Below are 14,248 nucleotides of genomic sequence, written 5' to 3'. Positions count from 1 at the left end.
TCTTTGAGAGCCAGAATTCTTGCTGTTTCTCAGGTGTTCAAATACTTATGTTCAGCAGTGCAAGACAAATAAATTCTTTAAAAATCATACAATGTGCTTTCATAAAATTTTTTTTAATTCTGTCTCTCTGAGTGGGAATGCACCTACAATGTGAATTTCAGACCCCTCCATGATTTCTAAGTGGGAGAACTTGGAAAATCGCAGGGTGTTCAAATACTTCTGTTCCTCACTGTACATCTGCTGAACACTTTCTATTCCTAGTACCCAGAAAGTGACTTGATGACCTTTACTGTTTTGTTACCATCAATAAAAATGTTGCCTTGGCCCATGACCAAGTCTTGAAAGGTTAAAAACCACTAAGTTACTGTAATGCCTGGATTTCCATGACATTTACAATGGATATTGATGAGGCCTAGATATTGACTCTCAGTGGTTACAGTTGACTCCATGACCTTTCTTCTAGTACCACTAATAGGTCAGTTTTGAACTATGAAAATCTACTGGGCAGATTACAGTGTAAATATTAGTGTTGATCAAATGAAGCCTGTCCATTTTAAAGATCCAAAATATTTTGCTGCCTTGCAAAATATAGAAAACACAATGTATAATTCAACTGCCATATGGTCATAAAAATTGCTATGACTATTAATGCTTCCAAGAATTAAAGTTTTAAATAATCACCGCCCATTTTTCTAAAAACCTCACTGCATTTTTTTTTTTTTCTTTTGCACTTTGTGAAAATAATACCAAAAGCTTGGGTGTGCAGGTATTGCAATATTCAGTGTGAACATTTAAGACACATTTTTAATTACATATGGAGTATACAATAAATCTCAGCAGTCCAGTGGGTCTGAATTTAAATTTCTGTAGTGGTACCACTATAAGCATCTTGAATATAAACCGTATCCCTAAAGTAATTAATATAAACCCAGAGCCAGAGTAACAGTTAAAAGGTTTATTTTCCATATTTTTACATAAAAGGTCACTGCAAAATTTTCAGGAAGAATTGAAACAAATTTTTGCTTTACAAATGTGATACAAAAGGTGAAAATCTGAGAATATCAAAGTGAGTTCAGTTTAAAAAAACACCAAGGCACTAACAAACAAGAAAAATGTATAAAAAGCCTTTTGCCATCTAATTATATCGTAGCTTGAATAACGTAAAAATACAGTACTTTGTATATGTGTAAAGTGAGGTAAGCATCTGTGAGCAATCCAGTGCTTTCTCTGTCTGCAGTGCAACTTCTTCTGAACAGGAAGCATCAGTCCATGACTTGTGGCTCCATTCACAACACATTAAACATAATAGGCAGGGTTTATGTTGTTGGGAGTCACATAAAGGTAAAAATGCCTGAAGAGGGCATGTGACTGAATGTTAACTGTAGGAATTTAGATCAAGTCTTTTTGAAATCACATAACCTATGAACCATGCAATGATTGGTGTTAAATGTAAACAGTTTTGTTACACAAGACCCTGCTGTGGCACTTTTGTTATCCACTGAAATAAATCTGATGTGTGGATTCATGAGAGGAAAAGAAAAATTATTTGGGGTTGTTTAAACATAGTTATTATCCGAAGTGGATTTTCTCCCCATATACATCACCCTCTTGGAAAATCAAATAACTGGAAAAATATCTCTTTAACATGAAGGGATACGACCACTGTCCAACACGCTCACTGCTAAGCAGCTCATTACAGATTTACACCAGTAAACACTCACAAATACATATAAAGGTGGAATTTTAAGCATGAAACCACAGACACCGCGATGAGATGTTTGGAGAGAGTGGGAAGATCAGAAAAGTGAGTTAAATGAACCAAAAAACTACCATGAAAAGAAGAGGAAACTCTTAATTTAATCAAAAGATTTCATTCCAAACAGAAAACACAATGCAGTGGTTTTTTTTCAATCTGTACCAAGTTAAAAATAAATTACTGTTGCCTGTTCAAGTCTGATATCCTCTCCTCCACTGCTTATGTGCATGTCATCATGCACCGCTCACTTCCTCAGTGGCAAAGGGATCATGGGTATGACCGTACACACTCAAGTGGACTCCCAATCCTTAGACATGAGGCAGAAAGAGAGTGGTTCTTTTGTGTCCTGTTCAACCTGTTCACTGTGCTATTACTTCTGTTGTCCTTCATAAATTCTTTCATGTTCCCATTTTCCTCAGTTGTAGATCCTCCTGTCTTTCTCCTGTCAGCTCTTTGCATACCCCTCACATCTTGCGAATGACTAGAACAGTGGTGAGAACACCAGCCAAGAAAACCCCCACTGTCTGCCATGTAGGTGTGCCAAAGTAGGAACGAATACCCTCCTAGTAAAATAATAAATAAATAATATTATTACAAGGGATCAAGAGCAGAAGCTTGATTACTAATTGATGTGTTCCATCTGCATGTTAGTTAGCTCCTTACCCAGCCACCTTGCTCCCTGATCCAGTTGATCACATGTTCCCGGAGGTAGTCCATGGTCCAGCTGATAATAGTTCGGATGATATCAGGAACTTTGTTCACAAGAGCCTGCAAAGGTGTGAATGGAAATTGCTTTAGAAACTCTTAATCAGACAGGTCTCAGCTGAAAAACTTAGAAAAAAATCAACTGGACTAGGTTTCTAAGTTGAAGACGTTTCACCTCTCATTCAAGAGGCTTCATCAGTTCTGCCTGACTGGTGTTGAGCCAGAGATATTTATCTCCCTCAGTGGTGTTTCAGTCCTTTGAAAGCCTGGTGGGCATGTTTGGGCAGAGATCTCAAAACAGGATTGTAGATCTACAATCCTGTTTTGAGATCTCTGCCCAAACATGCCCACCAGGACAATAGGCGTCGGTCCACAGGGGAGGATTCAAAGACAGGTAACGACTCTCACTGATACTGGGCTATAAAATGCCTATTCCAACTGAGGAAAAAGTTAGCACACCCTAGCCCCTAATAGCTAGTGTTACCTCCTTTGGCTGAAATAACTGCAGTGAGACGGTTCTTGTAGCCATCTAATAGTCTCTGACATCGGTCTGAGGGAATTTTATCCCACTCCTCAATGCAGAATTGTTTCAGCTGTGAGATGTTTGAGGGGTTTCTTGCATGTACAGCCCTTTTCAAGTCACCCCACAGCATCTCAATGGGATTCAGGTCTGGACTTTGACTCTGCCATTCCAGGACTCTCCATTTCTTCTTTTTCAGCCAGTCTTTGGTTGATTTACTAGTATGTTTTGGGTCATTGTCATGTTGCATGGTCCAGTTCCGCTTCAGCTTTAATTTTCTAACCGATGGTCTCACATGTTCTTCAAGCACCTTCTGATACACAGTAGAATTCATGGTGGATTCTATGATGGTGAGCTGACCAGGTCCTGCTGCAGCAAAGCAGCCCCAAACCATGACACTTCCACCTCCATGCTTCACAGTTGGTATGAGGTTCTTTTCCTGGAATGCTGTGTTTGGTTTACGCCAAACATGTCCTCTGCTCTGGTGTCCAAATAATTCAATTTTGGACTCATCTGTCCAACGAACATTATTCCAGAAGTCCTGGTCTTTGTCAACATTCTCTCTGGTAAATGTCAGTCTGGCCTTGATGTTTCTCTTAGAGAGCAAAGGTTTCCTCCTTGCACGCCTCCCATGCAAGTTAAACTTGTGCAGTCTCTTTCTGATTGTAGAGGCATGCACTTCTACATCAACAGTAGCCAGAGCCTGCTGTAGGTCTCGAGATGACATTTTAGGGTTTTTGGAGACCTCTTTTAGCATCTTGCGGTCTGCTCTTGGTGTGAACTTGCTGGGGCGACCAGACCTGGGCATGTTGGCAGTTGTTTTGAAAGCCCTCCACTTGTAGACTATCTTCCGGACAGTGGAATGGCTGATTTCAAAATCTTTTGAGATCTTTTTAAATCCTTTACCAGACTCATAGGCTGCTACAATGTTTTTTCTGAAGGCCTCTGACAGCTCTTTTGCTCTCACCATGGTGCTCACTCTCACTTCAACAGTCAGGAGCACACCAAACTAAATGTTTGAGGTTTAGATGGGGCAAGCCTCATTCAAAATGCTGAGTAACGATCTACTAATTATGTGCACCTGGTGTGATATACCTGTGTGTGATTTGAGCCATTTTAAGAGGGCATACATGTGAGGGTGTGCTAACTTTTTCCTCAGTTGGAATAGGCATTTTTGTAGAATTACATTTACAGAAGATCTTGAAAAGACTTTTCTTCAGTTTTACTTGTTTAGTTGTATTACTTTAATCTCTCTGTATTGTTAAAATTGAGATTAAATAACTATATATTAAAACATGTTACAAAATACACATGCTTTCAAAGGGTGTCCTAATTTTTTCACATGACTGTATCTCCAGCTCAACACCAGACAGGCAGAACTGATGAAGCCTCTTGGATGAGAGGTGAAACGTCTTCAACCTAGAAACCTAGTCCAGTTGATTTTTTTTTAAGTTTTTTCAGCTTACTATGACCTGGATGACTGAGAATCTGCACAGACAGATAGGTCTCACTTTTTGTTTTTATAATCTACAAATGAGCATCTTAACTCACTTTGATGACAAGCCGACAGGCAAAGTAGAACAGTGCAACCACCCTGCCCCAGTTGAATTTTCCATCTGAGAAGATCTCGAAGGCAACTTTCATAAACATATCCTTTGTGGGACTAAGTGAAGAGTCATTTATCATCCTGAGGAACACAACATGAAGTGATTAGGAACAGGCCAATTATACAGTTATTAGGAAAACATATTCATTCATAATACTCTGAGCTCTGATTTTGCTTAAACAAATACACAGACATGTAGCCTACCTTTGGAGCTCTACATTTGCATCCAGCTCATCTCCAATCTGCTGCAGGCACTGGGCAAGCTTCATGTGGTTTGGGTCACACAGCTCCCCTCCACCCAGCTGTGCCCTGGTCACTAAAGTATTGCTGTCTCCATGCCGCTGAACTCGCTCATAGATGAAACTACGTAGGGGTGCACAGATACACAATAATAAGAATGACATGACTATTTGCCCAGTTCAATAATGAGAAGGCAATGTGTACCATATATACTTACTCTTTCAACAAAACAGCTCCTAATTCTAGTATCTGGTCTTTGGTATTTTCTGAAAGACAGAGGCTGGTATTTAATCATCCAAATGCTAATACAAGTGTTCTACAGCCAGTAATTTATCTCATGCTAGAAATAAATTTGAGAAATCTTTAAGAATATGCGCTAGTATTACTGTAGCTTCACTGTTGTTTCAATCTGGATCTAAAACCACACTTTATACTGAGTTGATTTAGTTTAAGCCCAGCTACAGAAATTCAGCTATTTTTGCCAATGAATTTATTTGTACTGCTGTGCTTAATTCTTTATATCCAATGTGTACGTAACGTTATGTACAAGAACACATTGAGATATATTTACAGTATGCAAAGGCAGCACATAATATCCGTAGTGCTAGTTGCTAAATAAATGAATTAGCTTACGTTAACGTTTATTTGCCGAAATTGGACAATGTTGTGGCTAATGTTACATAAAAATGGGTATCTGTGGTGTCAGAGAAAACGGGGGTCTTTGAAAGTTTGGAGGTAACAGGTTGTAGTCTTTTGCTATGTTGATAACGCTTGCTTATCAAGCTAATGCTAGCTATCAGAGTAAGTGCTAGCTATCGTAAGGCTAACGTTTAGCTATCTTGCTAACCTCGGTTCAGCTAATGTCAGTACTAGCATACAAACATGCCACAACTACAAAACAAGGGTTATCTGTTAAAGTGTTGGATTATTTGTCTTTACCAAACTGTTTACGACACTGTCACGTTCAAATTCATTTTATAACATTATTAATTCCAGCTACTACCTTGATCACCTCCTACCGGCCGTGATGCCATCTTGTTTTCTTTATGGACAGCTTGTACTTCCGTACAATACTGTGATTTTCATGTATTTGCCTGAGAGCGGCTGCATGATTATCAGAGATACCGTTATTCCACTCTTGACTGAGACTGATATGTTTATAACGTTAAATCCGCGGCAGTGAAGTCATTCACTTTTGGCTATGTTTTACAAACCTTTTCACTGCAGCGTCACACTTGTTACACCACTTATGGACGACGATTTGGGATAGCTTGGGCTGCTAATAAACAAAGAAGGGTTTAAAGAATGTGTTGACATTGTATGATGCATCAAAAAAATTGTGAAACAATAAAAAAAAACATATGTGTTGACTTTTTGAGCTGCTTCTTTTCTTAAACGTCACTTCCTGTCCCTCGTTGTCTTCCGTCTGTGACGCGCATGTTCAGGCCTCTTTACGACTCGGCAGGCAAACATGGCGGATGCACAAGTATGTACAGAAAAACGGCGTGGTGAATTTAAGTCGATATAAATATACTTTTTATTACCCGCACTGGTACGATTATATTAAGATAGTGTCATTACGTGCTCCACAAACGTGACGCTGAGCCATCTTAAGGCACACTCAGGCTTTTACACCTTATATTTGTTACCGATCTGTGTACCCTCGTGCAACGCTAAACTGCCCGGAATGCTAACTCTGTTAGCCTTTTCTGCCACTAATGTAACGTTACCCATTTACATCAACGTCTTATTTTAGCTGTAATGCCAGTGATGGCGAGTCCCATCGGAACACAATACCTCGAATTCACCTTAACGATATCTCGTCAGTGAAAGACGATGCGAATTGTTTGTAAGAGGAAGTGAATATTGAAGCAGTAAACTTGGAAGCAGTGATAAGTGTGTGTTGGTCTTTTTTTTCCACAGACTGAGAGGGCTTATCAGAAACAGCCCACCATCTTTCAGAACAAGAAGCGTGTTCTGGTCGCTGATGGTGGCAAGGAGGGCAAAGAAAAGCTCCCCCGCTACCACAAGAGTGTTGGGCTGGGCTTCAAAACCCCAAGAGAGGTAAAACATAGGCTGGAAACCTCTTCAAACTAGTTGAAATAAGTTCTTCACTGTAAGCTGCAAGTGATGCATTTTCTCACGATGGTCTTCCAAGCCCGCAGGGTACTGACGAAATGCCTTTTGGCTAAACTGATGCAGCCACAAAAGTTAAAATATTACATGATTTCATTGCTGTGGGTGATGAAGTTGCAATAATAATAATACTGTCTATTTTCTCCAGGCTATTGAAGGCACTTATATTGACAAGAAATGCCCCTTCACCGGAAACGTCTCCATCCGTGGCCGTATTCTCTCAGGTCAGTTGATCATCAAACTTAAATACTAGCTCATTGGCATAATGACTCTTTTATTTTTGGTCGCTGTCCTGCAAATGATGGTTTTTCTCACGATGGTCTTCCAAGCCCCCTGGGTTCTGACGACAGTGCCTAATGGCAACACTGATGTAGTCTAGTGACAACACTGGAAAGAGCAGTCTCTCAAGTCCTCCTGGTGTTTTTAATGCCTTCTGTAAAACCTGTGTATTCTGCCTGTTCTGAAGGTGTGGTCACCAAAATGAAGATGCAGAGGACCATCGTTATCAGACGTGACTACCTGCATTACATCCGCAAGTACAACCGCTTTGAGAAAAGGCACAAGAACCTCTCTGTGCATCTGTCACCTTGCTTCAGGTACCATCTTAGGGTCTCAGCAGTCACAGCAAATGTAATGTGATATTCTTGCCCAAAAGTATTATCAGCCTTGTCAGACATGTACTCCTTTCCATTAACCTGATGGCACCAGAACATGTTGGTTTCATGTCTGAATGAGCACCTTGTTCACTTTTCCATATAAGTTGTGACTGCCAAATTATTATTGAGCTCATAGTAAAAGGTGGTATTGTACTGGAGTACATTATATTCAGATGTTCCTAATACTCCGACATTCTCATGTATCTAACTACGGAGGACAAAAATATAGACACCTGTAAATAAAATGTAGTCCAGTACAACGACACCTTTAACTATGACCTCAATAATAAACATTGAATTTATACATTTATGACAATTTCACCAAAAACTGGAGCATTTTGATCTTCATAAACACAGATGTTAAGGTGGAAGTGTTAAACTCAATGGCATACATTTGTACAGGTGTACCTAATAAAGTGTCTGGAGGGTGTATGTCTGAATGACAAAGCCACTGCTTTAACAAATTTCTGAAGATAGCAATGTCCAAAACGGGCTATATTTTGCTGCAAATGATGTTCTTTATCACGATGGTCTTCCAAGCTCAGGAAGCTCTGACGACATCGCCTTTGGCAAAACACTGATGCAGCTTGGATTTACAGCTCCTTCTCCAACAGGCTTTGTTTTATCTGCTAGGTCTTCAACAGAGAGACCCCAGCTACATGTTAATATTTGTTTTGTGTTTTCTGCAGAGACGTCACAGTTGGAGACATTGTGACCGTAGGAGAGTGCCGACCCCTCAGCAAGACCGTGAGGTTCAATGTCCTGAAAGTGACAAAGGCTGCTGGAGCCAAGAAGCAGTTCCAGAAGTTTTAGGCGTGTGACTATGAACAGGATGGCTGCGTTTGGCTAACTTGTCTCACTGTCAAATAAAGAAAACCTTGTTTAAGTTTAGTTTTTTGCAGTTTGTCTTTCTCATTCTAAAATGTTTTACTGCATCTCCTCTGGATTTGGAACCAAATAATACGCGCACATCATCAGTTCTCTTCGCCATCTTTTGTTTTTCAGCTACACAAAGTCTTGCTAGTGCATAATGTGGCGGTATGCTAAATATTACAAGATGGTGTGTGACAGATTGTTATAGATGGCATCATATGAAAGTAATTTTAAGAAATGATGCTGGAAAAAGCACAACAATCAATAGAAAGATCCATTGGTAGGCTTTAGTGGAGATGTGGTTTATTTTAGACAATGTCAAGGTGGTGAAATACAAAATTTAACGGTTTTTCAAAATTCAATAAATATTAAGTTACTTCATACAGAGACCCCACCGCCATCCTTCCAGCGTCTGGGCCCTAGACCTACAGTATGTCCATTAGGCCCATTCAGTAAAAAAGTTTCTTCACCTGGTGTGCTATATAAACATATACATGCATATATGCTTGCTGGCCACTTTATTAGGTACACTGGTACAATTGTGTGCCATTCAGTGTAACACTTCCATCTTGACATCTGTGTTTATGAAGCTCAAAATATTTCAAGTTTTTGGTGAAATTGTCAAATGTATAAGTTGAGTTGTACATTTATTATTGAGGTCATAGTTAAAGGTAGTGTTGTATTGGGCTACGTTATATTTAGAGATGTCCCTATATTTTTCCTCCCTGGTTACATACGTGAGGTGGTCAGAATATTAGGAACTTAATTTTCTACCTCATCAAGCGGCCGGTGATTGGATACAACCACACATTGCCAAATTTGGAGCCAAACTAAGAAAACATGACTTGTAATTTGTTACGGGATATAGGGCAATGCACATAGTACACATGGAGTATACAGTTGAAAATATGTGGAACTTGCATTCAGCTGTACAAGTCATGCACATTTTGACAGAAAGACAATGTTTACAGTTATGCAACAGTATAGATTCAGTGATACCCAGGTGAGGTGTGTGTGGAATAACATGAAGAACCAGATGCAGTGAACTATGTGTCTTAAAAAAATATATTTGTATATTTTGTTAGGGGGTCAGCAACAGTTAACTGAGTTAACAGTTTTAGTTCAAATTCAAATGAGTCATACTAATACAGTGTATACCTTGTGTATCTTATTTAATTAAAATATCAATATTCCTGTAGACAGCAGCGCCCCGCGGTGGTTCCAAAATTTTCTATGTTTTCCACATAAAGCAGATGTGTCCAGCAGAGGGTGAAAGATCACTGTTTTATGCTGAATCTAAAACAATGATGAATCAGTGGACGAGCTACTTTGTGTATTTGTATATCCATTTGAGCTCAAGTTAAAAACTCCTCTGGTTATAATTTAAAAATCCAAAATGTGCATGTATAAATTATCTTTTTAATTTGTGTATTGTGAAAGAGTTGCTCATTTACAAAAATAATGAATCAAAAATTGGAAACAACATGGCTTCCTACAAATAATTAGGAATCTGAAAAACTAACTTATTCACTTTTTGGTCTGAATGTGATTGAATGACTGAATGTGTGAACCTGTAAGAGCTTTGGCTAATTTGGAGAATTTTTTTTCTTTCCAAAATCCATTTTCAGGTCTCACATTTTTTAAAGTAATGAATAATTTAATCTCAGCATTAGTGACATAAAGAATAAAGCAGGTTTAATAATAAGCAGGATTATGGAAAACCCAGTATGTGGTAAAAAAAAAAAAAAAAGCCTGCTTTGTACAGTATTATTGTAGCTGGCGAATATGATGGAAATCTAGATGAATGCAGTTACAGTTGACAGGGTGAATTATCTTCATTTGGAACACGCTTGACTTAATATCACCCACAGCAACTTTGAAGTAATTTAATTATTGTCCATCACTAATCGTGGCTTGCCAGTCACAGTGGTCAGCTACAGTGAATATGAAAAGTTGACACACACCTTTAAAAATGCCAGGCTTTTGAGATGTGACAAAAATCAGACCAAGATGAATCACTTTAGAATTTTTCCCAAATTTAATGTGACTTTTAATCTATGCAACTCAATTAAAAAACAAACTGAAATTGTTTAGTGGGGAAAAATAAAAATAAAAACTAGAATAATGTGGCTGCATATACACACCCTGTCATAATTAGGGATGTTGCTGTGTTCAGAATCAGCCAATCACATTCAAACTTATGTTAAATAGTAATCAGTACACACCTGAGAATCCAAACAAACACAGGCAAATATACCAAGCATAGATCTCAGTGCAATCATGGTCTGTTGGCATCAGCTGAGTCATTTGCTGGATAGATGGCTGGATGTTGTTTTTAAAGTGCTATATAAATAAATTTGATTTGATTTGCATGCCCTTATTTGTGCTTGAGAAGATGATCACTCTTCTGTATGGGAATTAGTGAGGTACAAGCCCCCCCACCTGGGCCCTTTGTCTGAGTGGCCATGGTAGAGGCATCACTATTAACATAATGACGCTGTCCTTACCCCAGTGAATGTGAACCATATGGCAAAGAGGAGAAAGTGGTTCATGTGAGCTCAGCTGTACAGTCCCATCATTTAGTGATTAGCAAGGTAAGCAAGCATCGGTCTGAGGGTTTGCTTTGAAAAAGATATTATATATTATTTCCAATGACTGTTTTCACATTTGTTTTGTTGTAATAACAAAAACCCCAGCTCTCCACCCATGCTACAGTGTTTACCTAAACAGCAGTGTCTCAGCTTCAAACCACAAATTGTCCTCTCTTACTGGGGCTTTCCCAGACACTGCGGGAGGGTGGGAGGGCCTCAGGATGTTCTCTGAATAACAGGTCCTCTCATGAGCAGACAGCCCAGTGAGCATTATGGCCCAGCAGGCCACTGGTCCACAAGAGTACATATACACTTTGAGGGCAGAGGTCTGATCCCTAAAAATGTCTGAGCAACCATAATAAACCCAAGCTGACAGTGTGAAACTGTGATGGATGTGTACTGTGAGAGAGGTCTGTTGGTATAGATGCTGGTTATCTGCTGATCTATGTGTTTTTTTGTTTTTTGTTTTTTTTGATCATCAGAAAGTGAGGACTATTTGAACCATTTAAACTGAAACATTTGTGTATCATCATGATGGAATTGAACATAGGATAGAATCTTTAAAAAGTCACATCTTGAATGCTGAACCCAGGAAATTCTCCAGGTGGTGATGCAAGTTTCAACGATCGAGAAGCCACTCTAGTCCCGTCACATGCTTCTGCTCAACAACTCTTGGCTGTCCATTTGGAGGCACTGCCAAAGGGTGAAGGTGGACTGTGCGGACTGAGATTTAGTGCTCCATTCGTCACAAGCTCGTAACCCATCTGGGCTGGAGAGGTCTGAGCAGATAGCCCTCTGTGTGCTACAGACCAAATTTATTCCACAGAGAATGACTTACTGAAGTGTTCTTTTACAGCAGGCTGTAGAAGGGAATTTATTTAAATACGTTTAATAGTAAGTTCAGAATCATTGACAGAGGGGATTTGCCACAATATTTTTTGCAAGCAGCAGCACGGCAACACTTCGCTACCTGTAGAATTACTCTGTGCTCATGTCTCTTTTCTGTCTGTGGCAGTAGACAGTGTTTTGAACTGTCCCATTTCACATTTCTCCCCTTTGCCAACATATTTGCCCAGTGTCATGGAGCAAGCTTGCAGTTGTGTTTACGTGTATATATAATTGCAGGGATGTTAGTTCAGAGAGTCAGTCCAGTGAGGGTAATGGCCACTGTCAAAACAGAGGCCTTCTGGTGGCTCGGCAGGAGCTTTAGGCTGGAGGGCAGGCATATAGTCCCATCCCTTACTTTGGGGTGTTTGGAGGCTGTCACAGCACCCAAAGTATTTTTCATCAGAAACAGCAGAAGAAGACCTGATGTACTGAACAGATGGAGGCAATGTTGTGTGGTAGAGCGGGCGCTGTAACAGCTCTTCATCCATGGGTTATATTGTTAGAATATAATTAATGCTGCAGCAGGTAAATGTGGGGCTTAATCTGTAATAATTCACCTTAATTTATGTGTTTATTACATTTTGTATTAGTACATTTCTTTGTACAATTCATTTAATGTCAAACGAGGTGGACAGAAGTGAAATACTGTATGACTGGAGCTGTAAGTGTGAATCTGATGTACCTCATTAAAGGTAAAATTATGTTGTTTTCATCACAGGCTTTCTTCTTGCAAGTTTCTTTAGTGCAGTATGATATGAGACTATTGAACCCACCAGTCTCCAGCCGCTCACTGCTGGGATGCACAACAGGAACGCTGTGGGCTCTGCTAAAGATTAGCACAGGGTCACTTTTCACATCTGGACATGTCATCAGCCCTCCAGATCTGGACAAAGACAGCCCGTGTCCTTGGACCGAAGACAAACTGGAGTCTGACAACATCCTACTGGTAAAAATATTTGTCATTCAGCAATAAACAAATAAACATGCATGGGCTGCAAATTGTACCTACATATATGAAGTCTCGACTGGGGTGTCTGCTGTCAGGGTGTAGTAGTAGTGTAGTAGTGGATAATGACCATGACAAGATCTATTACTTTCAGGCTGAAGGTTCTAGTCACAGTTATCAGTTTCCGATATCTACAACAACACTTAACTGATTTTAAGTGATTTAACAGATGTGACTGCTGCTCTTCACACACTTCTTCTGCAGAGTTGTGACTCTGAAAATGCATCTGTCACTACTTTATGAAAACATGAGGTACCAGTTTTGTATGTATACTGCTGGTTCTTATTTACAAAAGTATGAAAGATGTAGACGGAGTTTCGGCCCTACTAGTTGGCTCCTGCAGGGCTCCATCTTAAATAGTATCAATTACAAAACCTTGATTGATTGTTGCTCACCTGTCTGGTAAGTGAAGAGCTTTGCAGCCACATTTGCATGACAGCCCCTAATTCAATATTCTTTAGTTCAGCTGCGTCCATGCCTGTCTGTGAGACAGACTGCATGTCTGGCATCTGTGAGTGTGGCGGGCGTCTCCAATTTTACACCATGTCGTCAGATCAAAGTCGGTGCTGGTGCTGGCAGGTCACAGAACATGGTGCTGTGTAGAGCAGCGCTCTTGGGTCATGTGTGAACCATCCAGCATGGCTGTCATCAGAGGATCCCTTGGGTGTGCTCTTGCTGATTGATGGCCTCGCACTGGAGCCGTGAATCCTACAGTCCAGAAAGCAAGCAGGATGTGGACTGCTTTTCTAAGAGGTGATATTATTAGCACTTCATGTATGAAGCCAGGTGACTGGGTCTGGAGGTGGAATGCATTTATATTCATAGACATGCTCTGTTATACAGTAGCTTCAACACACAGAACTTAAACAGTGCCAAAATATAAGCTACATAATTGCTAATGAAGGCAAAAAGCAACAAAGTCCTTTGTTTGCATGCGTTTACTGCATTCTTTGAGAAACTGTAACAAAAGAACTGTAAAGCGTAACACTTTTTTTTTTTATAAAAGGTAAGAAGAGAATCTAAAGCAACGCCCCACAGCAACAGTTTGTGCCGCTACTGAGCAGTTCCCCTCCAGCGGGAGGACTTCACCCTGGCAGATGGCGGGGCTGAGGCCCCCAAGGCCCGAGGCAATGCTACACCCTGAGACCCGGATACCTAATCATGCCTTGTTGAGCCTCTCACCTGCTGTTCTACCGCTCACAATGTTATCTCATCTCCCTGAACTATTGTGGCTCCCATCGGTGATAATGACAGTTGAGAGATCCACACAG

At 40.0% G+C, this 14,248-nt stretch overlaps 2 protein-coding genes across 3 annotated transcripts; one reads left to right on the top strand and one right to left on the bottom strand.

Moving 5' to 3' along the window:
- Positions 1-1,838: 1,838 nt before the first annotated feature.
- On the bottom strand, positions 1,839-6,033 carry LOC109964251 (apoptosis regulator BAX). Its single transcript, XM_020607426.1, has 6 exons — positions 5,831-6,033; positions 5,045-5,093; positions 4,792-4,950; positions 4,533-4,668; positions 2,420-2,524; positions 1,839-2,319 (listed from the first exon to the last, which is right to left on the bottom strand). Exons 1-6 carry the CDS (start codon positions 5,859-5,861, stop codon positions 2,221-2,223), a joined length of 579 nt encoding a protein of 192 aa, XP_020463082.1. The 5' UTR covers positions 5,862-6,033; the 3' UTR covers positions 1,839-2,220.
- Positions 6,034-6,218: 185 nt separating this feature from the next.
- On the top strand, positions 6,219-8,510 carry rps11 (ribosomal protein S11). 2 transcript variants are annotated; one of them, XM_020607428.1, is made up of 5 exons: positions 6,219-6,313; positions 6,751-6,891; positions 7,112-7,187; positions 7,430-7,559; positions 8,309-8,510. In XM_020607428.1, exons 1-5 carry the CDS (start codon positions 6,299-6,301, stop codon positions 8,430-8,432), a joined length of 486 nt encoding a protein of 161 aa, XP_020463084.1. In that variant the 5' UTR covers positions 6,219-6,298; the 3' UTR covers positions 8,433-8,510. The 2 variants fall into 2 exon arrangements, with proteins under 2 accessions (XP_020463084.1, XP_020463083.1); XM_020607427.1 differs by lacking the exon at positions 6,219-6,313 and adding an exon at positions 6,500-6,547.
- Positions 8,511-14,248: the final 5,738 nt, after the last annotated feature.

The sequence above is a fragment of the Monopterus albus genome, unplaced genomic scaffold (genome assembly GCF_001952655.1).
Source record: "Monopterus albus unplaced genomic scaffold, M_albus_1.0 scaffold85.1, whole genome shotgun sequence".
NCBI lineage: Eukaryota > Metazoa > Chordata > Actinopteri > Synbranchiformes > Synbranchidae > Monopterus > Monopterus albus.
The sequence above is the reverse complement of the archived record's forward strand: the minus strand, read 5'-3'. Positions and strand labels throughout refer to the sequence as shown.